At 47.0% G+C, this 26947-nt stretch overlaps 1 protein-coding gene across 1 annotated transcript in view; it reads left to right on the forward strand.

Moving 5' to 3' along the window:
- LOC106884647 (lipase maturation factor 1-like) overlaps positions 1–26947 on the forward strand; it is a 123942-nt gene that overhangs the window by 36170 nt on the left and 60825 nt on the right. The window contains exon 3 of the mRNA XM_014936169.1: positions 19817–19984. Within this exon, the coding sequence (XP_014791655.1) occupies positions 19817–19984 (168 nt within the window). The remainder of the gene's footprint in view (positions 1–19816; positions 19985–26947) is intronic.

Raw genomic sequence — 26947 nt, forward strand, 5'->3', positions numbered from 1 at the left:
GAATTTTTAATGAGGCTCTTTCAGAAGTGTTTGCTGGCTGTGGAAACCAAAGTGCTGAAAGCAAATTCATACACATCTGAATTTTATAACCAGGCTGCCCTTGAGTTCCCTTTGCAGTGACTTGACTTCCATTCTCCCGAGCCTCCCCAAATCTCTTTGGTAGTCTCTATCAGTTTCCTAGGTTGCAGAAGACCTGCTTTTATCCAAGGAAGGAAGGCTGATACTTGTGTCTACATTGTGAGTGCTGTGCCAGTGGTTTGCTGGGGTCTCTGTCCTCATGGGGAAGGATGAGAAATTTATCTACGTTCAAAGCTCTTGCGCTCCTCTGTCTAGATGTGGTGGTGTTTGCCTTTTTGTCCTGTGAAATGGTTTTCTCTTCCTACCTCCCAGTTGTGTGGTCTTAGGGACCAGCTGGACAGATAGATGTAGTCCAGTTGAATGGGGTGTTGGAACCATGTTTTTGGAGTTCAGTTTTTTTCAAGTCAAGAGGTACTGTTGGATAAGAAGTTTATGTAGGATTACTTTAGCCCTTAGTGCTTTATAACAAACACAAGTCGTTGCTGCATGTTCCAGGTATCCACTGTAGCATCTGGGAGAGATGCAGACTTCCCAAAAGATGTGAGGAAATGTGAGTGGAACTGCAGGACACTTCTGTGCTTTGGTCCATGGGGTCAAGACCCTGTGCAGTCACTTAGTCAGGTTTTAAACACATATTTGTCTATGCGAGTATCCGTTTTGCACATGAAACGGTGGGGCTTGTGCATTGTATCTGCATACGTGTGTGGGCAAAACCTGATGGACCAAAGCTGGTGCTGCCTCAGCTGAGGAGCAGAAGAGTGTGTTCACACAACATCTATTGCTTTGTTGGTTGGGAACACCAGAAATGAGTTTCATGTGTGCTATGTATTGAGAACTTCTGCTGTGGGATAAGACTGTTGAGTCTTTTTTTAATCATTTTTCTAACTGGAAAATTCTGGTTTATTTCTTTATTCCTATGGGATTGCCTTCAAATAATTAACTTCTCTAAGATCAACCACAGTAATGTTTATATGGAGAAAATTATTTGGGTATTTTTGATACATATGCTGGCAGTGGGGCGAGGAAGTAGAAAAAACAGTGGGGAGATGGGGGGGGACACCATTGGCGGGAGGAGGGAGAGGGGCTGGGGTGAGGTCACCTTGGCCACGTTCACAGCCTGGGTGCTTCTGCTAAAAGATGATGGCAGATTGTGAAGCCTTGTCGTTATTGAACTTGAAGTGGTCCCAGTTTATAAGTCTCATTAACATTATCCCTGTTCACATTTTTCTGGAGCATCTTCTCTGGCCAAAGAGATGCCACGGACTCTCTGCTCCATCTGTCCCGGAGGGGCTTTCGGTGCTTTCTGGAGTTGGTTGCTCTTCCCATGTTTGTCAGTTTGTTTCTGATCCCTGGGAAGGAGAGGTGGTACCAGCCTAACGTGAAGCAACGGTTAGCAGTTCATAACTATTTTTTTCCCCTAAATACAGGAGGAAATTGCTGGCAATGGTAAACTATAGATGTTTTAATGGCAAGTGCTATTTAAAGCGTTTTACTTCCTGGCTTACTTATTTGTAAATTTTATTTTAATTAGTGCATCGACTTGGAAATGTTTTAATCACTAATACATAGGTTCGAGCAACTCTTTTCTTTTTGGGTTGGTGCATACTTTTAATGCACTGAGCTGCTTGTGTGGGCGAGAAGCTTACTTTTTAAATATTTTATGGAAGGCACAAAGTCTCAAAGGTGTTTTATGTGGCAAGCTAAAGATGTAATTTAATAACAACAAATAGCTGAGAGGTTATTCGGGGAAAGTTTGCCTCTGTGCAGAAATGTTGAAGAATGTAATGGAAAATCCAAATTACCTATGCATGGCATGCTGCTTTCTGTTGCCCCCCAAAAGGACGAGCCTGTGGCTTTATTTCATTTGACTGCTTTTCTTCTGGGAGGGTCTGATCCTAATGTCTTTGTTTTTCCCTGCTGGATTTCTGTAGTTTTCCCACAGTTGCTGGCTGTAGAACATCTTCCACTGGTACCTGGCTTTTGGGAGAGGTTTTCAGAGGCACTTCAGGGCATTGGACCCACTGACCGCTTGTACATTCTGGTTGTGATTGCAATAAATTGCCTTTCTCTAGATAAGGAATTCTTTTTTTTGTTCTTTCCAAAAGCCCATGTGCCAAGAGACTTACTGAAAATTCGTATTTCGGGGGGGGGAAAGAAATAAATCTGATGTTTTAAAGGTCTCTATAGACATTTTCTGCTCCTGCCAGCTATCTCCTTCTTGGCACTGAGTTAGAAAAGAAAAGGCTGGCTGCAAACCCTCCTGGCAGCTTGCAGGAGCTCGGGTGCTGCCCTCCATCCTCTGAGATAACGCCTGCATCACGTTTCAGCTCCTGGTGCTGCCCAGTAATGAAGTTACACCTTGCAAAGGAGAGGGATTATAAAGGAAATGTGAAATGATTCGTAGCAGAAGTGGCATGAAATGTCATTACAGGGGAGGCAGTGTAGTGGGGGGGGACCAAGGGATGGGGAGACCCCTTTTCTGTCCTGACCGATGGCATTGATTTAATATAGTGTTGATTTAATACAGCATTTTAGCCACGTCACATTTTTTTGTGCTCCTTTTCTTCCCTTAAGTTGTGCTGTGTCTTCATGAGGCTTTCTTCTCTGATCTCTCACTTCCTCGGTATTTCCACAGCGTTCAGCATAACTTGAGTCCCAGACATGGACAAACTGCTGTCCAAACAAAAATACCCCCGGTTTTTTTTTTTTTTTGTGCAAACACATTTTGGGATGAGCAAGTGGGACAGGGCTGAGCTCACTCTCACCTTCTTGTTTGCTCTTTCTTGGCAGTGGGATGCTCAGGACTGGGCTTAGACGGTTGGAATAATCCGTAAAATATTGGCAAAAGTCGTGGCACATTACACAGGTCTGGGCAGTGGCTCTGTGTAACAGGGCTGTATGGCTTTGCTCTGCATTGCAAATCCGAATTATTTACATATTTGGGTAGGCAGAGACGTGTGTGGGGGTGGCCTCATCCTAACATTGCTCTTTTGCTCTCTGAATTTCTTGTGGACAGTCGCGTTTGCTTTATTTTGTCCTTGATTTAAGTACAGCTGGAAAGGCAGCTTTAGACTGTATTTAATAACTAGTCCTTCAACACAGAGAGGTGCAGAAAGTAATTTGTCCCCTTGCCAAGCACCAGAAAGAATGGGCATTTTGTTCTTCGCTTCACGGTGATTTTACCTGGGTGTATTATGGAAAGAGAGAAAGACTTGTGCTACTGTTACCCTGCACGCTGTGTTGATTTATTGAAATTGGAGCCTGCGAGTGTGAGTCGCGAGGTACGTTCTGACATGGAATTTCTAGGAGAAATATACAATTGGCCTGGTTATTATTTTTTCCCTCCTCCGTTCACTTGGGCGTCTTTCCAGCTTTTGCACTAAGGAACACGACTTTAAATTAGCCTTGAATTTTAACACAATCCAGCTTTGCCTTCGTATTCCCAGCATTTTATTATAAAGCATCTGAGCTTGCGTTGTTTTTTCATCTCCATCACTTTGCTCACCTGCTCTGAAACAGATAATTTCTCCTATTTTTTTTCCTTTCTTTTTTGTGGGGGTTTTTTTGGGTTGTTTTTTTTTTATTATTTTTTTTTGAGGGATGAATTAAAAAGTCTGCAGGCAGTTTTCCTGCTGGGCTGAAACAGTGGTTTTGCTGTGACTTAAATGTTAGCGTCCCCCTTCCCTGTGCATCTGCATGGGCTCTGGTTGCTGGTGTGCGTGTCCAGCATCCCATCGTCTTGGCAGGGAGCTCCTGACAGAGCCAAACCTCTCCTGGATGCAGGATGCAGGATTTGCCTGACACGTGTGGCAGAGGAGATGCTGCGCTCTGCCTCGGAGCAGGCGGGAGGAAGAGGAGGAGCCAGGCTGGGCTGAAAATGGGTTTTATCAGACTATTGAGTAGGAGCAGGCTGCTTGCAGTAGAGCAGAGCAGGAGAGAGCTCGGACATCGCCTGGTCCAAGCCCTGCTTGCACGTGGCCTCAGCAAGCTGGGGATGCACTGGAGTATTTTCTCTCATTTAGGCAATTCTTAGGTTGTGGTAGAAACTGAGGATGCTGACATTGCAGCGAGGGCTCTATATGGCCATTTTGCTTACAAGATTAATGGCACAATGGAATATATTTGTTGGGCTATAACAGAACTTTATCTCTTGTTTAAGTAAATATCTTCTCTCATTTGGGCAATTCTTAGGTTGTGGTAGAAACTGAGGATGCTGACATTGCAGCAAGGGCTCTATATGGCCATTTTGCTTACAAGATTAATGGCACAATGGAATATATTTGTTGGGCTATAACAGAACTTTATCTCTTGTTTAAGTAAAAGCACATGTGAAAGGCAGGAGGGGGGTTTGTTGGGCGAGACAGCGTAGCTGGTCTTTGTTGCTGGGCTTTATTTTGATTTATGTGCTCATATTTATATATAATTTTGTATCTGCTTCCAGAAGCTGATAAAGACGTTACAGATGTAGTGGGATGAGAATGTAGGGATTAGAAACGGCCTGTTCTTTGCAGGTAACAAGATCTGAGGAAGGCTCTCGGCCCGGGTTCAGCTACAGCAGCAAAGGAATCACTGCTCTGCATTGGACGGGAGCTCTTGCTTGTTGGGAGAAGAAACTCCTCCTTGTATGTAAAGTCACCGGGGGAGGATTCACTCGGGCATTACAGTCACATATATAACGTATGGGGGAGTTTCAGCTGTACGGGGTGAATTATGTTCTCACCTCTTAGTCTTTCTATTAAGATCATCACTTAAAAATCTGTCGATGTGTTCCGGGGGGAGGATGCAGGGCAGCTGAGCATCGGCTCCCGTGTGGCAGCCAGATGTGCGCGGGCACCGGGGAGGGCTGGGGGACCCAACCCTCTCATATCTCCGTACGGCCTCATAAAGCACGGGGGGCATTGGCTGTGGAAAAATTGATGCAGATGAGAAAACCACAGGGAGGGAGCTGTTTGAAGACATGGTGCTGTGTTATCCCTGTCTGAGGTCTCTGAAAAGAGTAAATTCCCCGATAGCAACTCTAGTTGATTTATTTCCTCTTAAGCTGTATAAAAATACATGAAGACATGCTTCTCTTAATTAATAATATATTTTTTTCCTATTTCATTATTTTTAGAGCAAGAAATTCAGGACGAGTATTTTGTACTGATTCTTCCAGTCATATTTTATGTCTTTATTAGATATCTAGACTGCTTCTCTTCCAGTTTTAAATTATTTACTGGTTACAGGTTTTAACTCTTAGAAAAAAGCTCTGATCTCAGTTAGAACCCAGTGGGGTTATGTTGCGAACAAGGCTTGAATCTGTTCCCAGTAACAAATTCTCAACAAATTAACTTGGGATTTGAGCATTGCAACGCTTAGATTTTCTCTGTACTTCACCATTAGCAGGTTTCTGTTAATTATTGTCCCACATGGTTATTAACAGTATCTGTGATCGTCAAGTAAAAGCACTTCCACAGGCTGATGTTTCTCCATGGAAAACGTACCTGCCTCTTGACACGTGGAGTGATTGAGGAAAACACTTCCACACGTGCTTGCTGGTCATTTTCCATTGGATTGGGATGGGCACGGCAGCGGTGGCCTGACGAAAGGCAGCGGTCAATGCATTGGGATGGTAAGAGGCAATTTTTGGGAGCACACATAGAGAGCTGGAGCTGCTGGTGTGTAGAGACCATGGCAACTCAGCCCAGGTCCTCTGTTGTCCTACCGCTTTCTTCTCTTCCAGTTTGATCAATGGCAAAAAGCCGCCTTCCCTCTCCGGTGGAAGATCAGCTCCCAAGTAATGATGTCCAGCTGTACTGACAAAATGTGATTGCTCATCAGTTTGGTTGATGACTTAATCTGGGGCTGATTAGCATCTTGGAGACGGTCCAGACGATCAAAAATGATGCATAATTTTGCTGCGGGGCCACAGTTTATTTAACGTTTTAGCATCCTCCCGGCTCTCGCGCGGTGGCAGGGGCTTGTGTTGCGATGTGTGTTCGCTCTCCAGGAGGCTTGGGTTTGGGGAGGAAGGATGGGCTGAAGCCAGGTGCCTGTCGCAGGGAGGAGGGTGTGAGGGTTGTGTCACCAGGTGGTAGCTACAAGGGATGTGCCAGTGGCCAGGACTTTATCAGACAGAGAGTGCAGAGCATCACTCCCAGTACAAGCTTGCTATGCTGAAGTAATGATAAATGGTAATGATAAATCCATAAAAGTGATAACAAATCCTCTCCTTCCCCCCAAAAGTTGCTTCCTTAAGCATCTTCATGCACTTAAACAACTGTATACATTTTCTGTTTCTTCTTGCAGCTTTCAGATCATCACCCCAACAGCACTTCTTGCTTCCAGGGTGGGTTTGGGAAGCAAGAGAGCGGACAAAACCTTGGGGCGGGGGGATGGACATGGGGGACAACCTTTACGGTTGTGGGGAAGGTTGAGCTGCCGGGGAGGCAGCCTGGCTCCTGGTTGGCAAGGGTTAAAGCTGGAGTGGGGACTGCTGGAAGAGTTCAGTTGTTTCACATTAGGCTGGGGCGGCCCTGGCTGCCTTCCGTGCTCTGGGAGCCGGGGGCCGAGTCCCCAGTGTTAAATCTGCGTAACCGATGCCGTACAACTGGCACCAGCCTTGACCACAAGTGGCCGTTAAAATAAACATCCCGGGGCTTAACTGACAGGCAGGCTCAAGGAGAAACAGGCCTGCATGACGGGGAATATTAAATACCCGGCGAGAACCTAACTTCATCAGACAAACACACACACACACCCCCATTCCCCCCCCCCGGCATCGCCCCAGCCCCGCGGCATCAATGGGCGCAGTGTTTGGGGCAGGCGCGTGCCTCCCCCGGGGGTGACGGGCTGGTGCCAGCGGTGGGGGAATATGCAAGAAATCCAGCCCCAAAAAACCCGCCCTGGATAAACACGGCGGCACGAGCCTCACGGCGACACGGGGACCCCGGCGGCGAGCGGGGAGGAGGGGAGAGAACCTCCCCTTAAGATGCTCGGGCTCTGAGCTCCTTGTGCCGGGGATGTTCTTTGGCGTTAGGAAAGGAGGTAAAAAGGCTTTATTAAAAACGAGGCGTTTGGCTTAGGTTGGCAGTCTTATTTATAACGATGATTTGCAAGTTCTCCAACTCGGGACAAGTGTGAGGGCATTATTACCTCCCCCGGGGATGGTGGAGCGACACATTTATTGGGTGGAATTTATCTCTCTCTCTGCAGAATTTATTTATTTATTTTAAGAGAAGCGTAGAAACAAGCAACACTTACAAAACAAGCAAGGCGATTACACAAGTGAAATGCTTAACAGACCTCGTGGCGAAAGGATTTGGACACTCAGAAGCGTGTTGGTTGGTGCTGGTAGGAGAGGTTTCACCCAACCCTACGGGCAGACGAGAGTCCTCTCGGTTGACAAGCTTCTCTGTCACGTGCTGCTGAAAATCTGTCACGTTTTTGTGCCAGAAGGTAAACCACTAGAGTTATTAAGAATATACTGTAGAACTTTCCATTCCTAAATTGTCCTTAAAAAATATAGGTAATTATTATTTTTATCCAAGGAAGGCCTTGAGCAGGATGAGGACGTTTAGAACAAGCACACTCTTGTTTCCTGATGTCCAAAGATGCCCAAGCCCATTTCCTGGCACTAGCAGAATTTAATATTTCTAATTATGTCGCTGTGTGTGTGTATTACTTCCTAGCGAATCGTCATGTCTGTGTAAGAATTCGCTATTTTAACCCTTTAATTAAAAAAAGAGATGTTCTTTGGATGGTTTCCACACAAGAAGATGTAATGCCCATTTAAGTGGCTGTGGAGACACAACTCACTGGCGCGAGGGAGCAGAACTGGCTGCTGGATTCGTCCAACTGCTGAAAGAGTTCGTGCACCGGCTCCTCATGGCAAAGAGTTTTCTAGTGAATCGTGTTACTTGTCCTAAATTCTTTCAGTCTGCCTCCTTTGTTACTAGGGAGAAAGCTTACAACAGAAGTAAGCTCTGCTAAGCTTTTGGCTGCATCTTTGGGAAAACTACCTGTTTTTCCTGCTTTCTTGTTCGTGCGGGGGAGAACGGCTGACGCAGGAGGTGACACTCGCTGCTTTCCAGACCCTTATGCTTTGGCAGATTTTTTTTCTTTCTTTTTTTTTTTTTTTTCCTTCCCCCTAGGAAACAAGAGGATTATTTTTATTCCATCCTGCTTGGTAAGTGCTCTTAGATGAACGGGAGATTCAGGCCTGAATTCTCCTGACTCAGCCACAGCGTGTCCTGCAGAGCTGGTGCCTCTAGCAGAGTAAAGCAACCTCAGCGTGAGCATCACTGAGTGTCCAGTGAAAAGGATGAGTAATTTATGACCCCATTTAAAAGGCTCTTTTGACCAGGTATCACAAAGAAATCTTTCTGCTTGCTTACATTGTATCTGGGAGCTGCACTACTTCAGCCATAGAGAATTAATTTGATTTGTAAAATACTGTGGATTAGAATGCGCAGATTAATCCTGGTGTTTATATCACCAGCATCACACCAGGTGTGGTTGCTAGAGGAGAATAGAAATAAGATATACTGCATGTGATTTTATCTATATATTTGACTTGGATTGAATTGGCATAACCATTTTGCATTAAAGGAAAAAAAAATATCTTCATTATAACCATGCAAGACTTGTCAATTAATTGGAAAATGTATGTGGCAGAGTTGTCAGGTGTTACTGCTGAAAAACGGGCTGGAAGACCACATGAAACAAGATGAGAACATGTGTTAGAAATCCCTGTTTCAGTGTCTGTAGCAAGGAGGTGAGGTCCACAGGAGCCGAGACATCTTCTGTCTGCTCTGGGAAGTTCTTGGGTGCCCTTCTCAGTACAGAAGGGTAGAGCAGCTCCATGCCCTGTACTTTCTCAAATCCCAAGGACCTTTATTTTCATCTTGCCCTTAATGACCAGACAATGAGGAAATAGGAACGTATTAATCTGGTACCTCACTGATGTTGCCTACCCCACGAGACATCTTCTGTCTGCTCTGGGAAGTTCTTGGGTGCCCTTCTCAGTACAGAAGGGTAGAGCAGCTCCATGCCCTGTACTTTCTCAAATCCCAAGGACCTTTATTTTCATCTTGCCCTTAATGACCAGACAATGAGGAAATAGGAACGTATTAATCTGGTACCTCACTGATGTTGCCTACCCCACAAGCCTTGCTCAGGGCTTCTCAAAGGCTGTGTTGGTTGAAATACCTGCATTTGAGGTAGATGATGTTGAGCGGGCTCTGTCTCTCGGGCAGCTGGAGAGTTAAACGAGGCAGCCCATGGCGCCGGGTTCCCCCCTCCTGCCCCCGGCGCTGGGTTTGGCGTGGAGCGCGGTGGCGTTCCAGTTGGGAGGATTCAAACGACCGTCCAGGTAGTTGGTTCCTAATGGCACAATTTACCCTTTGTGAACACGTTTTATGAAAGATCCCACTGTTTGTCTCAGGTTGTGAAAAAAAAAAGCAAAAAAAAAGCCCTAACCCGAGTGTAAACGTCCAGGCCACGAAGCTGCCTAATCCAAACACAGGCACGAGCTGGGGGCTTTGCTGGCATTCGCCGCCCGCGGGTTTTGCCCATGTGTTCCTTGGCCTGGTGCTAAACGTCGTATTTATGAGCGCACACCAAAAAAAAAAAAAAGGAAAAAAACGCCCTCTGAAGGAGATATGATCCTGGTTTTAGCACCGGACTTTTTAAAAGGAAAAAAAAAGTGAAGTAATGAGGGCCTTGGGGAGAGGAGCAGTACGTTTTTAGGGTGGTGAATGGTGATTAAAGCCCAGGGTCGCTGGGTCCACCTGAGCATGCAGAGTGGATGGAAAGATGTTCGGAAAGATGTTCTTCCACCCTCTCTCAAAAGCAGCAGAACTGCCCCTCGAAGCACATCCCCAAAGAGGGAGAGTGGAGGGTCTTTGGTGTAGATGGAACATGGGCACTGGCTGGTTTGGGGCTGTTTGGGGCAGATCCACAAGGATGAAGCAGCCCTGCCAGCTCCCTGTGTCTACAGCCGGGGCTTTCCCGCTGCAGGAAACCTGGCAGCCTCCCCTGCTGGGATGGGGGGAGCCCTGGGACCTTTTGGAGGAGAGCAGAAAGGCCACAAATAACCTGGCAGCTGCCACGGTCCCCGCAGGCATCCCGGGTGCTCGCAGGGGTGGGAGAGGAACGTGCTTCTCAGCAGGGTATCTCCCCTTGCTGCATCTGTTCTCAGCTGGGCATAGCAGGGCTGTACCAGGAGACCCAGAAGACAATCTGTCTGTAGATCCTCAGCAGGGACAGCAGGCTCTGGGGATATGGACTTTTTTCCTAATTGAATGGAAATGTGTCTTCTTTTTCAACATGGCAGATAGTTTTTCCTCTTCCTCCCTCCTCTTCTATCTTCTTTGCTAAGGTTCGACTTCAGCTGCTGAGGGCAGCCTGTGATTTGTATTTTTAGTACTTAAATTGAATTTTATACACTTTTCTGACCCTGTGGTAGTTACGACTCTGTCTGTTGGCAGCAGGACACCATCACAGCCCAGGGCTCTGCAACTTCTGATGGAAACAGAGACCTTGATTTTCAAAGCAGCGGATAGGTGTCCTGGGGTAGCTTTTGGTTCATGCGTCCTTTTCCCTGTTGTACCCACAGGCTATGGTGGTCCATCTCCTGCAGCAGCCAGCATCCTTGTGCTGTGTCCAAAGCTCCTCCACTGCATCCAAGGACTGCAGCAAATCAGAGAGTAACCATGGTTTGAAACAGTGAGCTCAGCGAAGCAGCCCCGTGTGACAGCAGCGCTGGCTCTCTGCTGTCTTGCTGTGTGGTGTTGATTAAACATCCTTTTTTTTTTTTTTTTGCACTGCTTTAAAAACACACTGATTTTGATATCATTCCATGGCTGTGTTATCAACTAGAGCGTGCCAGGAACTCTGCTGAAAACGACAGAAAATCCCAGTTCATTGAGAATTCTCGCAGAAAAAATTTGTGGTAAAACAGTCCAGAGAAGTCGCAGAGGGAATCCCCAGATGGATGAAGAGGACAGGAGTATCGAGGGGACCTTCAAGGTGCCAGAGATCTCAGTGTAATGGTCTGTGGGACCCAGGGGTCCCATTTGGTCCTGGCTAGAGTTCAGAGCATGGAAGATGTTGCTCGCTGGGGTGACCTTTGGGATGAAAATTTGACATCCTTTCCTTTGAAACACTTTGTACTCGGGCAGAGTGAGGAACTCCATGAGCTTTAGTGCTGGAAATTTTAAGCACTGTCATCTCGGTCCACTCGATGGTGGAGCTTTGGGTCTTGCAGTGATGATGAGTGCTTGACGTGGTGTCCTGGCTCAGTTTTCTCTCATTTTGGCTTCTTATCCCCAGGATGTGGCAGCGTAGCTGTTGCCTATTATCTGATTTACCAGTTGCTCATAAGGGGGTACCTGGTGGGAGCTGGCAAATCCGTCAGCGTGCTCATGTACCAAAACGATACCTCTGGCCTTCAGGAGAAAAGACTAAATGAACCCAAAAGTAATGTGTATGAAAAGAAAATGTAAAATGGCAGAGGCCACATGAACTAAGCAGAGGTATTTTCTAGCTGTCTAGTCTAACGTTCGGTATCATTTTTCTCTAGGATTACAGGGGCTTTCACCTCATAAATTTGTGCCTGTTTGAGGTCGTTAATCTTTCTTTACATGTTACCTTGCAATTTTAGAGCTTTGCCACCATCTGGGATCACATTTTAAATGGAGTTTCCACTCAGTACGTTCCTTTTCATGAAATTATTTATATAGAGAGAAATATATAATAAATATATCAGGACTGGGTTGTTTTTAAACATTTTCAGTGCTTTCGCAAGGGCTTACCTTGTGTGGAAAAACTTGTCTTCTCTAATAGAGGGCCATAACAGTGACCAATTAAAGGATCACATTTGCAATATGCTCTTAAATGGCAATTTAAAATATTGGTGAGCGTCCTGCCTTACGGTCTGCTGGGGAAGGTGAGCTCCATCGGAGAGTGCCGGGCCAGGGAGGGCGTTTCTGTGTTGGAAAACCTCAGTGTATGAGACACCAGGAGAGCACCATCTGATGGCAACTGGATTTCAGACCTGGAGAAGGATTGCTACAGCTTCTCCGTTGCCTTTGGGATGGGACTTTCTTGGTAAGCATCTATTGCCCTTAGCTACTGTTTCTTACAGACGTACCTTCCAGCCTGGTCTAATCCTTAAACCAAATGTGACCCATCTCTGGTGCTCTTAATAAACAAACCTTCTCCCCAAAGGCAGTAATGACCCGCAGTTGGTTGCACCAGCTTCTTCTGGCCCCACCAGAGCCAAGATGTCTGTTCCAGGCCCCGCTAATTATTTTAAAGGGATTTTGAACAAATAAATAGCCTGAACAGATCAGCCGTTCCTTGTGTAATTTTAGCTCTGGACCCCTCCAAGAATGTACAGAATAAATAGGTGAATCTGTAATACATCTACAATTAACTCTATATACAGCGAGCAGCTTGGAGGCACGCTATGGAGGAATAGTGTCAATAAACAGGTAACGCTGTGGGCCATGGAAATGTGGTCTTTATTATTGGAGAAGGATGGCTCTGACCAGGAGGTAGGGTGCAGTCTGGAAAAGCAAACAGTGCAGCTATAGATCCATCTGCCCCCACCCAACTCGTTGGAATTAAAAAATCCATTTATTTAAATGTACCCCTGGTAAAGTTCGTCCTCACTCTCGCTGGTGCAAATCAGGGCTGACTCATGATGAGCAAAGCGTGGCTTCGTAGCTAAATGTCACGGATGTGGCAGGAAGGTTTCACCTACACTGGTGACTTTGCAAGTGCAACTCTGTGACCAAGAGAAAAAGTAAAATTCCTCGGGATATTTTATAATGCCGAGGCATGAAATTGCACAGCAGAATTTTCTCCCAAGACCCTTTCCCCTCCGGCGTTTGTAGCCACATGTGCAGCCATCATTCCCTAAGAAACCCAACGCCCAGACGTGAATCATTTCTCTGATTTTTCATGCTTTTAACTTTTCATTGCTGAGGCTTCGCTCAGCCGGGAGAAGCAGGGACCTGTTTCAGCTTTGAAAAACCTTAGACGGAGGGATGGCTGGGGAAAGGAGTTAAAAATGAAACAGCAGATTTATATATATAAAAAGTAAAAATATATGTTCTACATCTGAAGTTTATTTAGGTCCTTTGGGAGAGTGGCGCGGCACTACGTCTCTACTAAATTGCCAACATTTTATGGTCGTGCTGGCACAGAGTCAAACACACATCTCCTTGGCTTGGGTTGCTGTCTTAAAGCAGGCAGATTCCAGTATGTTTTTCTATGAACTGAATATTACTATTGACTGGACAAGGGAAGCTCTGCCCAGCAAGAACATATAGGTAACTTTGCTTTTTAATAGACCTATCGGGACTTAATTATTTTGATACTGCGTTACTGAAGAGCCGTCCCCTTGTGACCCACACAGACATTAGATTTCTGTGCATTTTAAGATGGATACAACTTTAAAATTTTTTCTTATACGATTTTATTTTGATTGGAATCATAGTAATAATTGGAAAGTTTCAAAGGGCCTAATTTAACTGGTTAGTTGTTGCGTATGCCAGTATGTTAGGAGCATGCACATGGAGATGTGCGTGTGTAAAGTATACAAGGTACAGCTGGGATTTACACAAGAGGCTGAGCAGTTTGCTGCTCAATTTCCTTTCAAAACCCTTGCCTACACGTGTATCTTTGTGCAAAGTCACCGTGTTGTTCATCAATCAATGTTGCTGCACATGTAGAGCTCCTACCACAAAGCCTCCCGGCGAGGAAGGAGCAGCTCTCCATAATCTCCCCCTGGTATGAAGAAGGGTGTTTTGCAGGAGTCTCTGGTTATTGAGCAGCACAAGACGGTCGGACTTCAGTCAAGACACGCATCTTCCCACACTTCCCAGCAGCTGGGAGTGACCCGGTTTATCTCCTTTCTGCTCGCTGCCTCTTGCTCTTCTGCATGGGGCTGGGAAGCCGTTTCTGCTCGGGCTTGGGAAAGTGGAGCTTTGATCTGCAGATGCGTAAGGAGGAAGGGTCAAGATCTGAAGCAGAAAAGACTGGCAGAGAAACAGCCCTGTTGGATCATGTTGATCAAATTATGCTCTGCGATGGAGAATCCTTTTTATTTTTTGGTCCAAAGCGCAAGAGAGCTGAGAGCTTTCCTTTGAAGCTGAGAAGATGAGTTCATGCCTCAGCGCCTCGGGAAGCTGGAGAACTGTGCTTTGCAGCTCATCCGTACCTTCCACAAACGCGCAGGAAAACTTTCAATAATCCCTCTCAGCCTGGTTTGCTCATCTTCACACCTTTCTGTTTGTGCCAAAGCCTTCCCTCTCTCTGACTGTTGGAGCCTCCGGTGCCCTCAGGGCATTACTGAAGTGTCCATTGTGCCAAGTTAATCCTGTTTCTTTTGATGGAATAGTAGCTTCCTCTCATCATTTATTCAAATTTGCTGTTGTTCCGTTTCCTTCTGTTTTTCAAGATTTTTCTGCCATTGAGTACACTCAGATTTGAATCTTCTGGTTACGTAGGTGCCTTTCAGTGGGAAATTAAGTGATAGTATCTAGAGTGTTTAGGAATATTCATGACTTTGTTTTTCACCAGAAATCAAGGCAGATTGGAGTGTTTAGGAATATTTATGACTCGCTTTGTTTTTCACCAGAAATCAAGGCAGATTTCTGCGACAGGCACCCAGGGTGATGTGCTGAAAGGCTGTCCTTAGTGTTGTTTTAATATTAATGCCAAGTATACTTTTGGTTATCTGAATCAATAGATAACCTGAGTTTACCTTATACAGACAGGTAGAATAATGGATTTTTTGTTCACCTTTTTTTGAAACGGATTCATTCACCACTTGCTTCAGATAGAATAATGGAATTTTTGTTCACCTTTTTTGAAACGGATTCATTCACCACTTGCTTCTGGTTTTTTTTGAAAGACGCCTTGTGAGTTTGAGCTGTTGAGGTTCTCAGGTGAGCAAGCAGAAACAAGAGAGGCTCCTCAAGCCGTGCCGGAGTTTATCGGGGCGTGAAGGAAGGTAAAAACCCATCACTGCAAAGGATAAAACTCACTCGGTTTATCTCTGGGCTCCTCCTCGTTTGTGGTCGAGAGGACAGGGTCTTCCCCACCCTCCGTACGCCACGTGGTTACTTGCGTGGGAGTTGCGCCTCTCGCGCTGTAAGAACAACATCCCGGCCCCGGCTGAGCAGCGGGTTGTTTGAGGACAATGTGGGACTTGTTTTCCTGCACACGTGTAGGAGAGCCTGGAGATTTCCCTGGGCTGGGCTGGGGTATCTAACTCTGGGATTAAATACTCGGAGTTTATGTAATGCCACACCAATGAGGAGGCTGAAAGGAGAGACCATGCGCATTTACAGTCCCAGAGAAGAGCGTTTACTCTGGTGTATAATAGCCTTCTGTTGGGTTTTAGTACCGTATAGTTTAGTAAATTAGGAGTCTTCAGGTACTTAGCACTTTAATGGTTCTCACTAAGAACATAATTAAACCATAGACCCCTTAGGGAGAAAAAACAGTTTATTGTGCATATTTTTAGAATCTGTTACCAGCCCTCATAAAACCTGGTAGATAGAAGCCAGAGAACATACATACCTTAGCTGGTGACCCAGAATTCATTCAGCAGCCCCCGCCGAGCGTCGCCCCGCAGTCGCACGTTACAAATCTGCCCCGTGAATTATGGAATTAATTTTCCCCAATCTGATTTCAAAACGCATTTGCAGCACAGTTTGTCTCCGGCTGCTGGAGGTGTGAGGGAGGCAGAAGGTTTATTATATGGCACCTTGTGCTGACACATAGAGACGGTTTTTGCTAATCGTTTTTTTATTTAAAAGCATTTTATGTTTCGCAGAGTTACCCAGAAACGGGGCTTGTTGGAGGCAAGGGCTCCGCTCTGTTCCTCTCACCATGTGTCTGACTTGAGCTTGTTGATTTGGTTGCGTGTGACTTGGAACTGCATTTCTCTGTGTCTGTGTGTGTCAGGAGTTTGCATTTCTCGAAGCGGGAGAACTCCTGGCTGCTTCCAGGATGCTTCTCCTCGTGAAGCAACCACGAAGCAAAGCGTAAAGCTCCAAATCCCCAGCGAAACAAGCAGGATGAAGTGATCCTGGAATGCTTTTCCCTCCTCTGGGGCTCTGATACTGCTGCCTCCGACGCCACCGTGGTATTTCCTAGGATGTGATTACACTGGGAAAGCACTAGGGATGCCTGTGTTGGGCAAGTTTCCTCTCTAGCCCTGGCGATGTGCCCTGGGTGCTCTCTCCCAGCCCCAGCTGGATGCTGCACAGCAGGACCCACGGGATGGGACATTGGGTGCCCCCAGCGCCCCTGGGCAGCGACCAACTCGGGTGCAGAAAGAGACCAGAAAGCTTTCCAGCATCACAGGTGCCTGTGTTCAGTGCTGCAGTGATTCACATGTTGCTCTGGGTCTTTGCTCTTGCCTCAACACCCCTTCCTGAGTAAACGGGACCCACGGGATGGGACATTTGGGTGCCCCCAGCACCCCTGGGCAGCGACCAACTTGGGTGCAGAAAGAGAGCAGAAAGTTTTCCAGCATCACAGGTGCCTGTGTTCAGTGCTGCAGTGATTCACATGTTGCTCTGGGTCTTTGCTCTTGCCTCAACACCCCTTCCTGAGTAAACACTGCTTGCTCCCCAGGAAACCTGTGCCGCGCTGCACCCGCGCTCCCAGCATCTGGAAGGCATTGGGAGGAACACACACACACACAGAGCACTCTCCTTCCCCGGCAGCCTTTTAACGAATTTCTGAGACATGCGAATCACTTCTCTATCGCTGTGTTTTGTCTTGCCTACTGGAGGTTTACGTGCCATAGAAGGGGCTTCAGCGGTGGGGAGGAAGGGTCCCTCACCGGTGGTGTCCCCAGAGGCTCCGTCACCAGCGCTGCTCTTCTCAAATGCATTTCTTTCCCTCTGTCAAAACAAATGCAACGCGTTACTTGTGGTATGTCTGCTGCTGTTTTTAGACTTTCGGTCTTGCTTGTCATTTGAGTTATCTTGCCTGTCACACAGCATTGCCCCCACTGACACCGTGATAGTGTCGGCGCTGATAAGGTGAGGGATGGCAATGCTGTAGCACCTGGGAGTCAATTATTAACCTGTGCCAGATTTCTGTGCTTCGCTTCTCCTTTTTTTTCCCCATTTGTACTTCACGGTGAGAATTAGGCTGCTGCTAAAAAGCGTAGACTGCAGAAGACCTGGCTTTGCCAGCCTGGGCTGTTCCCACGCGGGGCGTGCCAGATTTCTGTGCTTTGCTTCTCCTTTTTTCCCCATTTATACTTCAGGGTGAGAATTAGGCTGCTGCTAAAAAGCGTAGACTGCAGCAGACCTGGCTTTGCCAGCCTGGGCTGTTCCCACACGGGGCCGTACGTGGCTGGTGCACGAGCCCAAACTGAGAACTTTCTTCTGCTTCTTGTCCCGCTGCAGTGGGACTAATGGCAAGAATTTTATCTGACTTTACCTTAAGTACAGCAAATTGGGGGACGATATCTTGAGTCCCAGCCCAAAGCAACAAGCGGGATTTGCTGGCTGTGGTTGTCCATGGTGAGGGCATCAGCGTGAGCCTGTGATGGAGGGGAAGGGGATGGTGGAACCGAATGGCACATTCGATAGCTAAGGGTGATCTTTGCTTTAAAATTAAAACAGTGTCAGCCCAGCCCTGCAAAGCCACACTCAAATGGATAACTGCTCAGTGCCATCGCGTTATGAGATTTAATTATGTATTTAAGTAGATATGTAATTTTGTGTGTAATACTGCCTGTTCTCCGTGGTCCCCAGCAGTAAGTGCTCCGCGATGCACTGCTGATGGGGAAACAGCAGGGACTGCATCCCAAGAGGGGACAAGCAGGAGAACCACCTTTCTGCAGCTTTGATGTGCTGGAAAACAGCTCATCTTGGGCTGAGAGGGAGAGGAGGCTGAGGGGAGACCTCATTGCCCTCTACAACTATTTGAAAGGAGGTTGTAGAGAGGTGGGTGTTGGCCTCTTCTCCCGAGGGAATAATGGCAGGAGCAGAGGAAATGGTCCGGAGTTGCAGCAGGGGAGGTTTAGATTAGATATTAGGAAGAATTACTGTACTGAGAGGGTGGTCAGGCACTGGAACAGCCTGCCCAGGGAGGTGGTGGAGTCACCATCCCTAGAGGTATTTAAGAAATGTGTAGATGTGGCACTTCAGGGCATGCTCTAGTGCCTGAGATTGTTGGGTTTTTTTTGGGTGTGCATGGTTCGACTTGGTGATCTCAGAGGTCCTTTCCAACCATGATGATTCTGTGATTCTGTAAATGAAACAACCTCTAGGGCTCATATCTCATCTAGGTTGGGTTTGGTTAACGCACTTTAAAAAAAAAAAAAAGATAAATAGAAGAAGCCAGGAGAGCAACCTGCCTTTTTGGAAGGATAAAAGCATTTCTCAGCAATTTGGGATCAAGGTAAAAATAAAATTAAAAAAATCTCTTTGTGAGCCTCCCTGATGTTCTGGGAATGCTCAAGAGCAGTCCAACGAGCGAATTAACTCAAAACAGGTCCCGTGTGGAGGGGAAGGACCCTGGGTGGCACCTGGGGCTGCAGCAGCCCTGACCTCCCGCCCCGTGCCGGAGTGGACTTGGCAGAGCTCCTTGACCCCGACACCGCTCCATCCGGCGCCGATGTCCAAGGAAGGAAGGATGCGGTCTCTTGTCCTAAGGGGTTACAGCAGCCTCAAACCCATATAAAGCAACAACTTTATTAATCCCAGCTTTGCTAATAAGGAATTACAATAGTTGTGGGATTTGGCAGTGGAAGCTCGCTCAGTTGCCATGCATAGTACAGTATTTTCCCTGTTTTGTTTGTATTTTTGATTTAACTACAAATAATTTAAAGATGTGTTGTGTCTCCTTCAATTAAAATTTGTGTCTTCATACTCTTTTTATTTTTTGTCACAGTTTTAAAACAATACCAATGAATTTGAGTTTGTCAGATATGCTAAGATAAATTAACTTCTTTCTTCTTTCTTAAATTCCAGCATTTCTAAGGGTGGCAGTTATTATCATATCAGGGTTTGGTTTTGTTTCCTGTGTAAAATTCGCAGCTTTATTGTAGTGGATGGAAGATCTGCCAGTGTCAAAAAATTTCAGGCTGATAGAAGAATAATATTGTCACAAGGCCAGTATGTAAATACCTTAAACCAATATAGCATGTTTAGAGGAATTACACTTTCCTCTCCCAAATTGCAATTTTGGAAAGCAACTCTACCACCACATTTATTTCAAATTTAAACATTTTGAAAGAATATCTCCTAGGTTTTGAAATCTGGTTTCCATTCCTGGCTCTGTTTGACCTGCTGTGTGACCCTGAGAAAATCTTTTTCTCTGTTTCTGTATCTGCTTAGTTGCTCTGATGATCTTCAGCGCTCATGCAGAGCAACTTAACATCCGTTGGTGTCGAGCTATGTCTAACATTTCAGTATTGAATAACAGTGGTTTTCATTTAAGATGAGTGAGTTTTGGTTATGATGAAAAAAGAGAAAATTAAAACTCTCGTTTTTTAAGAGAGGCATTGGTTTAAAAATTCCTTGGGTTTGCATGAAAAAAAAAAATTGAATTAAGTCATTTTCTCTAAAAAGAAATGAGTGCCCAGAGTCAAAAGACAGTTCTGCTGTGAGCAAACTTGGGGAAAGAAATAAGGAAAAAGGCCACGAGCTCTGTAGCTCCCCTCAATGATGAGCCTTGAAGGGGGGATTGATTCTTTCTTTCTTCTGTCTTTCAGACCCAGCCAGTGCCCAACCCCATCGCCTACTTCATGCATCGCTCGCCGTGGTGGTTTCATCAGTTCGAGACCCTGGTCAATCACTTCATCGAGCTGGTGGTGCCATTCTTTCTCTTCCTGGGACGGCGGATGTGCATCCTACACGGCCTCTTGCAGATCCTCTTCCAGGTGAGATGCTCCTGGGTTTGCTTCCGAAGGGTCATGTCTTCGCCTGGAATGAGCAGGGGATGTTCAAAGGGTGTAAAATCCCTGCGGTAGGGAGCTGTAGGGAGGGCTGGGACCTGGGTCACCAAAATGCAGATATACATTCCTCGTGCTGGCTCCTGTAGCAAGGACATGGCCGTGTGTGAGCCCATCTTCTCCGAGCAGGAGCAGCATCCAGAGGAACTGACTCAAGTAGCAGGTCAAGAGTTCAGGCTCAAGTGAATCAAGATGATTCACAGCTATTAACTGTTGGCTCTTGGGTGGTTCGCGCTGGCGTGGCTGCTCTCAGTGTGTTGCTGGAGGTTTGTTTCCCTTCCTGCTGGTTTGTCCATTCATATGGACGGCAGAGAAATGGCAGCCCAGGACTAGTGCAAAGGGTCTGATCCTGCGGCTGCAAATGGCTGAGTTGAATACTTGCAGTTTCTCCAAAAGTTAATATCTCCAAAAGTCAATATCTTTTACCCTTTGAAGGATTTTGGTTTTTGTAGTTAAGGTTCAAGGACTGTTCAGAATGTCTGAGCTGTTTTTTTACAACCATCAGATCTACTGAGCCTAGGTTCATAGTGAAAATAATTACTTCAGAAAATAATGGCACACGCATTCCAGTTGATTTTGTTGGGGGGTTTTGTGTACATGAAATAAATAAAAGTGTGCAAAAGTCAGAGGATGGAAGCTCCTGCATATATACTTCCCTGGACCACATCTGATTTCTCTTGTCTCTGCCCTGGCATAATTCAAACAGCTCATTAAACCCCAGCCACTCTGACTTGAAGTGCAGCTCTCAGCCCTTGCGTGCTTGTTTGATATCATTTCAGCATCATGAAATTCGTACTCGGTAGCTCTTACTGCTTCCTGTAAATACGTGTGATGGTTAAACTGGAGAACAGCTTATAAATTCTATTGGTAAACCACAAAAATGCTGATCAGATTTTAAAGGGTTGACATAACAGCCGCGGGATTTGTGCCCTCACAGGGATGCCCGCTCCTTCTCCTGCTTCCGAAACGCGTCCCGTTGTGTCTGGGTACTGCCAAACACACATCTGATACCTCTGGCTGCCCAGCACACCTTTTGGCATCAGGTTTGGTTTTGTTAGGATGGATCTTCTCAGGCTGGAGGTCCCAGCAGTGTGGAAAAAAAGATCTGACCCAAAGAGGTCTCGGGGCATTGCTCCATGAGGTGCCAGTTGTGTTTGCGATGGGTGTCCCACCTGAGGTTTTCAGTGTCACTGGGAGGATTATATTCAGCCCAACCCTAAAAAAACCTGCTCTTTTGTCTCATGGACAAAGCAAAATATCCCTTCTCTGTTGGCTGTTTGTTGCAGAAGCAGGTGGGTGTTGAGACGTGGTGGAGATCAAATTAGTAAGCAGGAATTGCGAGTAGAAATGCTTTTGTTTGTAAAGAAGTGTAGGGCGAATAGCGATGGCTCTTTCTAAGGTGAGTAGACCAGTGTGGAAAAAAAGATCTGACCCAAAGAGGTCTCGGGGCATTGCTCCATGAGGTGCCAGTTGTGTTTGCGATGGGTGTCCCACCTGAGGTTTTCAGTGTCACTGGGAGGATTATATTCAGCCCAACCCTAAAAAAACCTGCTCTTTTGTCTCATGGACAAAGCAAAATATCCCTTCTCTGTTGGCTGTTTGTTGCAGAAGCAGGTGGGTGTTGAAACGTGGTGGAGATCAAATCAGCAAGCAGGAATTGTTAGTAGAAATGCTTTTGTTTGTAAAGAAGCGTAGGGAGGATAGCGATGGCTCTTTCTAAGGTGAGTAGACCCAGAAAGGAGTGGAACACACCAGGGAAAGTGGCCTGTCAGAAAACAAAGCACATTGCCAAATTCCAGGCACAACTGCCACATCTCGGGGCAGAGCTGCCGTGCTCTGCTCACTTCTGCCTTGGCAGAAAAATAAAAGCGTGATGGACTGAGATGGTGATGCTTTGTCTTCACATCTCGGCCAGGAGAAACTTCCATGACCAAAAAGCTGGGTCAAATGCTCCTCTCTCATCCCCTTCTGGGTTTCTCTGTCTTTGCTGTGCTCCTGGGCTGGGGCTGAGATGGAGCATGGGGGGGATGCCCCCCGAGCCCCCGGCCAGGGCTCTCTGGCTGGTACATGCCTCTGGCCTCTTCCATGGGCCCCTAACGAGCAGCACAGCTCTTTGTGTGCTGGGGGACTTCAGACGGAGCCAGTGGGATCTGAAAAAGCCAACTACATACAATAAAGGCTCATAATGACATATTGTAAATGCATGCATCTAACCACCCTTTAATTGGCGCTTTATTGATAGTTTGCAATTACTGACTTATTTCTATCATGAGGGGAGTCTGCAAAGGAAAAAAGGGTCCCAGTGTAAAATGCAGCTCTGGTGCATTTATAGCATTTCAACAAAAACCTGTTTATTTAATATTTACTGCCCTTTTCTTCATTCAGAATGACTTTTATTGACAATACTTCTGCTCTGCAAAGGAAGCAATAAAGTTTAATGTTGATATACCACTTAATTCTGCTTTTCAAGATTTGAATTGACATTACATGCAAGTTTTATTGGACATTTTATAATTGTTATTGGAGTCATGGTGGCTAGGTTGAGCGAGTGTATTTTTCCAGATTCCAACTGGCCTGGAGAATATTGCTTTGTCAGGAACCCGAAAAAAAAAAGTTGTGCTTTAAAGAAAAAAGTCTTTTTTTTTTTTTTTTTTTTTTTTCCAAGTGTGAACTTAACTCTTCTTGCCTAGTTCTCGTTTGTAAGGAAAAAGGCTTAGTGATGTTGGAAACGTCAGAGAGGAGGGGCTCGGCAGCCCGGCGTCTCGGCGGAGCAGAGAGCGCGTGGGGAGGATGGATGTCTGTCCCCCAGCAGATTCCAGTGGGGTTGTGCTGGTCGTGCTGGTCATGCTGTAGGCAGATTGGGCTGGCCCTGGGGTGCCGCTCTTCTTGCCTAGTTCTCGTTTGTAAGGAAAAAGGCTTAGTGATGTTGGAAACGTCAGAGAGGAGGGGCTCGGCAGCCCGGCGTCTCGGCGGAGCAGAGAGCGCGTGGGGAGGATGGATGTCTGTCCCCCAGCAGATTCCAGTGGGGTTGTGCTGGTCATGCTGGTCATGCTGGTCATGCCGTAGGCAGATTGGGCTGGCCCTGGGGTGCCGGACCATCCTGGGCCACCTACTGTGCGTGGAGATTTGGGTGATGACAACTGAAACACACACTGTGTAGGCGCATCTCTGCACTGTCCCCTCCCCACTTTCATCCACCCACCCGTGTCCTCACAAGACCTGCAGTGGAGAGCCCGAGGAGCTGGGACACCCCATGGGTTTGGTGCTTTGCGTGCGTTGATGTTGCCGTGATCTCAGTTTGGGGTCTGCCCGCTCTGACACGAGTCCCCGTAGCTTGAGCTTCCAGAAATCTCCCCCTTTGGCTGCTTTTTGATCTCGAATTAATCAAAGAGTCATACTTAATGTAAGTCTCTTGATATAAATAGTCTTTGCTTTTTAAAAAAAAAAAAAAAATCAAGGAGTGAGTTGAACGCTGGCCAGTTCCCATTAGAAAAATCATTCTTCATTGTCAGTAACCGCCAGATTGGGGAGGGCTTTGTGATGTACAGCTGTGGGTGTAGTTTTTGCAGGACATCTGCACACAGAGAGATTCTCAATCAGATCGCAGCGCCCAGAGCACGTTTGCCAGGATCAAAGGTGAGTGGAGAAAAAATGTCATCCAAGGTTTTACAGCCAGGCCCCGTCAGCCGCTCGTCCCCCTGGGCAGGCTGCGGAAGAGCTCCCCAGCCTCCAGCCCAGCTGCTCGCAGTCCTGGCCAGGGGCTCAGGGCTGGGGACTGTCCCCACGGTGTGTCATGGGGTCCCACCAGGCTTCCCATCTCATCCACGCCAGGGACAGTGAGAGTGGGTACGTGTTCTCCACAGCGGTGACTCCCTGCTCCTGAGAGGGAGGTTTGAATGGGCTGAGCTGACCTTCTTATTAATTGCTGCATGAAACCCTGATCCTGAGGAAGCTGTTCACACTGAAAAGATGGCCATGGAGGGGGAAGCTCTGGGACATGGAGCCTCCAAGGCTGAGGAGCCTCTCTTGGCCAGTGCAGCCAACAGGCAGGTTTATGCTCAGCAGGACCAAACAGCTTGACTGTGCCCATCTTACTTTCTCTCATCACACGTGTCCCAAAAGCCAAGACTCCCACGCTCCCATCTGCACAGGTTGACGTTACCCCATGAGCTTTTTTTCTTCCTCCATTGTTTGCTGGGATTCAAACCCCTTGAGTTTCTGAGACCCAAACTATTGCATCAACTCACCCCACCTGCAAGGGAGCCTGCTAAAAAGATCTCAGCCAGCGTGAAAGCATTAGCAGGTGATGGTGGCAAAGCCTTCTCTTTAGACAGTCTGTGCTGAGAGCATCCTTTTGCATTTAGAAAGAAATCTTAGATGAAGGGCAGCCAATTATAGAGGATATCCAAGGTAAATATGCAGCATTGTTTCAAAAAAACATTCTTTCTAGCATGTACGGTACATAGAAATCCAAATCTAAAACAGAAATTAAAGTAAATGAACATTTAACTTTTCAGCTTTGTTAGGGATTTATTGTAAGCAGGTGCCAGATTTGACGTGCCGAGCGGCACTGCTGCAAATTGTCTCTGCCAGGAATAAAGCTGGAGGAGGGACTTGTAACTCGTCTCCTTCCCTGCTCTGCTCTGTGCTACAGCCCTGTAAAAACAGGCTGGTGAGAAATGGCCAGTCTGAGCCATAGAGACCTCCAAATAAGCCTGAGGTGGAGTTTGCCCTTTGCTCATGTTTATCCAAGAGTCCTTAGAGTTTTTGAGAGTTTGCTAAACGTTGAAAGCTTTTTCCTACCGCTTATTGTCATCCTTCCTGGGGTGCAAAGGGACCTTTTGTAGCTGTCATGTAGAGGCAGGACTGTGTTCACCAACGTGCTTGTGTCTGGAGCAGGGACGTGGTTTGAACTTCCAGCTCTGTGGTTACAGTTTTGGACACCTCTAATTCATCAGAATGGGGTTGTTTTCACTGAATGTCTCTTGATGGCTATTGACTGTGATGGTCACTTAATGGGGTGGAAGTCCAGCTGCAGGGGGTCACGGTGGCCAGTGTTTTACAAATCACTTTGATGAGAGATTCTTGCATTTTGAGTTTGATGGTACCAGTTGGCTGATTCTGTAGTAGTGTTGGGGTCTGACCCTCAAAAATATACGTGTAGATCTGAAGCACCCCAAAGTTCAGGAGAAATCAAGTCAAAACTGTGGCTGTTAGTATCGGGAGGTGGAAGAAGAGGTCTTGGAGGGTCTTGGAGATCAGAGGTGAGGTCTGGCCCCTGTTATTCTTGGTTGTGTAGAAGCATCAAGCCCCAGAGCACGTCCATGCCTTGAGGAACTTGTGGTTTTAAGGGTGAGGGAGGATGAAAGTGGGGAAGGCAAGTCCTGTCCCCTGCCTGCAGGTTGGTGGGACAGGACCCCTTCCAACCACACCACCCATGAGAGCTTTGTGTTGTCTCCCCTCTCTCCCCTCTGACATTTCCATCCCTTGTGCGCAGATGGTCACCTTTCCATGCCCGTAGGTCCGTCCTTGTGCTCAACCACCCACAGCCAGAGAGATTTGAGCGTCCGTGAGTGAAACTGGAGAGGGTGCAAACCCAGGGCCTTGCTGCTCTGCGGGTGTTTCGGTCTTCTCCAGAGCTGGCTCCTAAAACCCTGAAGCTGCATGTTTTTCACGACGTCTAATGCACAGCTTACACCAGCAAACGTATTTCTTGGCTCTTTAAGCCAGGCAGTAAAATTACACTGCTTTGGCAAACGAGTTGATGAGGGGAAGTGAGAGGAAAGCCAAAAAAGCCAGGAAAAAGCCACCTTGCCCCTAGAAGCTGGCAGGTAGCGCTGGGTTAGGGAGCGTGGTGAGGAGGCTGCAGGGCCCGCGTGGGAGAGGGTTGAGGTTTCTTGCAGTTAGAGGGTGGTTTTGGCTGTGCCAGATGGGAAGGAGCTTCAGTATCACAAAGGCAAAATCCATAAATAAATAAAAAGTCAATGGAAAGTATAAATCTAGGGCTGTTGGAAAAGCAGGGTCATTCCTTTGCTTCCACGGTGCTGTTCTGGGTTATAGTCATACAGGCACGGTTTGGGATTTTCAGGATGAGGGGAGGGTTTTAGACCTTAAAATCCCTTTGGATATGTAGGAATTTTGGGAACCCCACTCCTTTGCGTGGCCCCTGAAAATTTCCAGTTTCTCCTCCTGTGTGGAGCATCCTCTGCCCAGCCTCGTGGATGGGGAGCTCCCATGGGGGGGTCAGGATGGGCTCAGCCCCCAATGTCACCCGTCAGGACAGAAGGAGCTGGGGCCACGTAGCCTTGGGGTTGCCTAGTTCTTCACTGCCACGGGGTCCTCCTCCTGCTGGGGTTTGGCAGCGGGCGTTAAATTGGGGCTGTCCCGGGATGTTTTTCAGCGGGAGCTGCGTGTAACGCGGAGGGATGACAATGCCAAGAGCGAAGCTGAATTCCAGCCTTGCAGAAGGCAAAGATAAAACCTCCGCAGCCAAAACCCCCTGGAACTCAGAGCGCTGACAAAGAAAAGCTCCCAAGACAGCTCTCGGGGTCCGGCCAAGGAGCTGCGCGGGAAGGCGGCAGCTTTACGAGCTGGTGGAGGGCCAGGGGGGAAGGACCCGCCGAGAGGGAGCCCCCGGAGTCGGGGGGGGCTGTGGAGAAACCTCCAGCAGCAGAAACCTCCAGCTCTTTTCCCTTGGAAAACAAGCTCTGAGCACTACTCTTGCCCGGCTGGGCACAGCCCCTGTGCTCCTGGGAGCTGGGAACACATGGAGGAGAGTGGGCAGCAAGGTCCTTTTCCTCTCCTTTGTTTTTTTTTAAGCAGAAAACAGTTGTTGAATAGATATATAGATGTTTTCTCCCCTTTTTTTTTTTTCCCCCTTGGCTTGGACAA

The sequence above is a fragment of the Calidris pugnax genome, unplaced genomic scaffold, assembly GCF_001431845.1.
Source record: "Calidris pugnax isolate Ruff unplaced genomic scaffold, ASM143184v1 scaffold17, whole genome shotgun sequence".
NCBI classification, from domain to species: domain Eukaryota; kingdom Metazoa; phylum Chordata; class Aves; order Charadriiformes; family Scolopacidae; genus Calidris; species Calidris pugnax.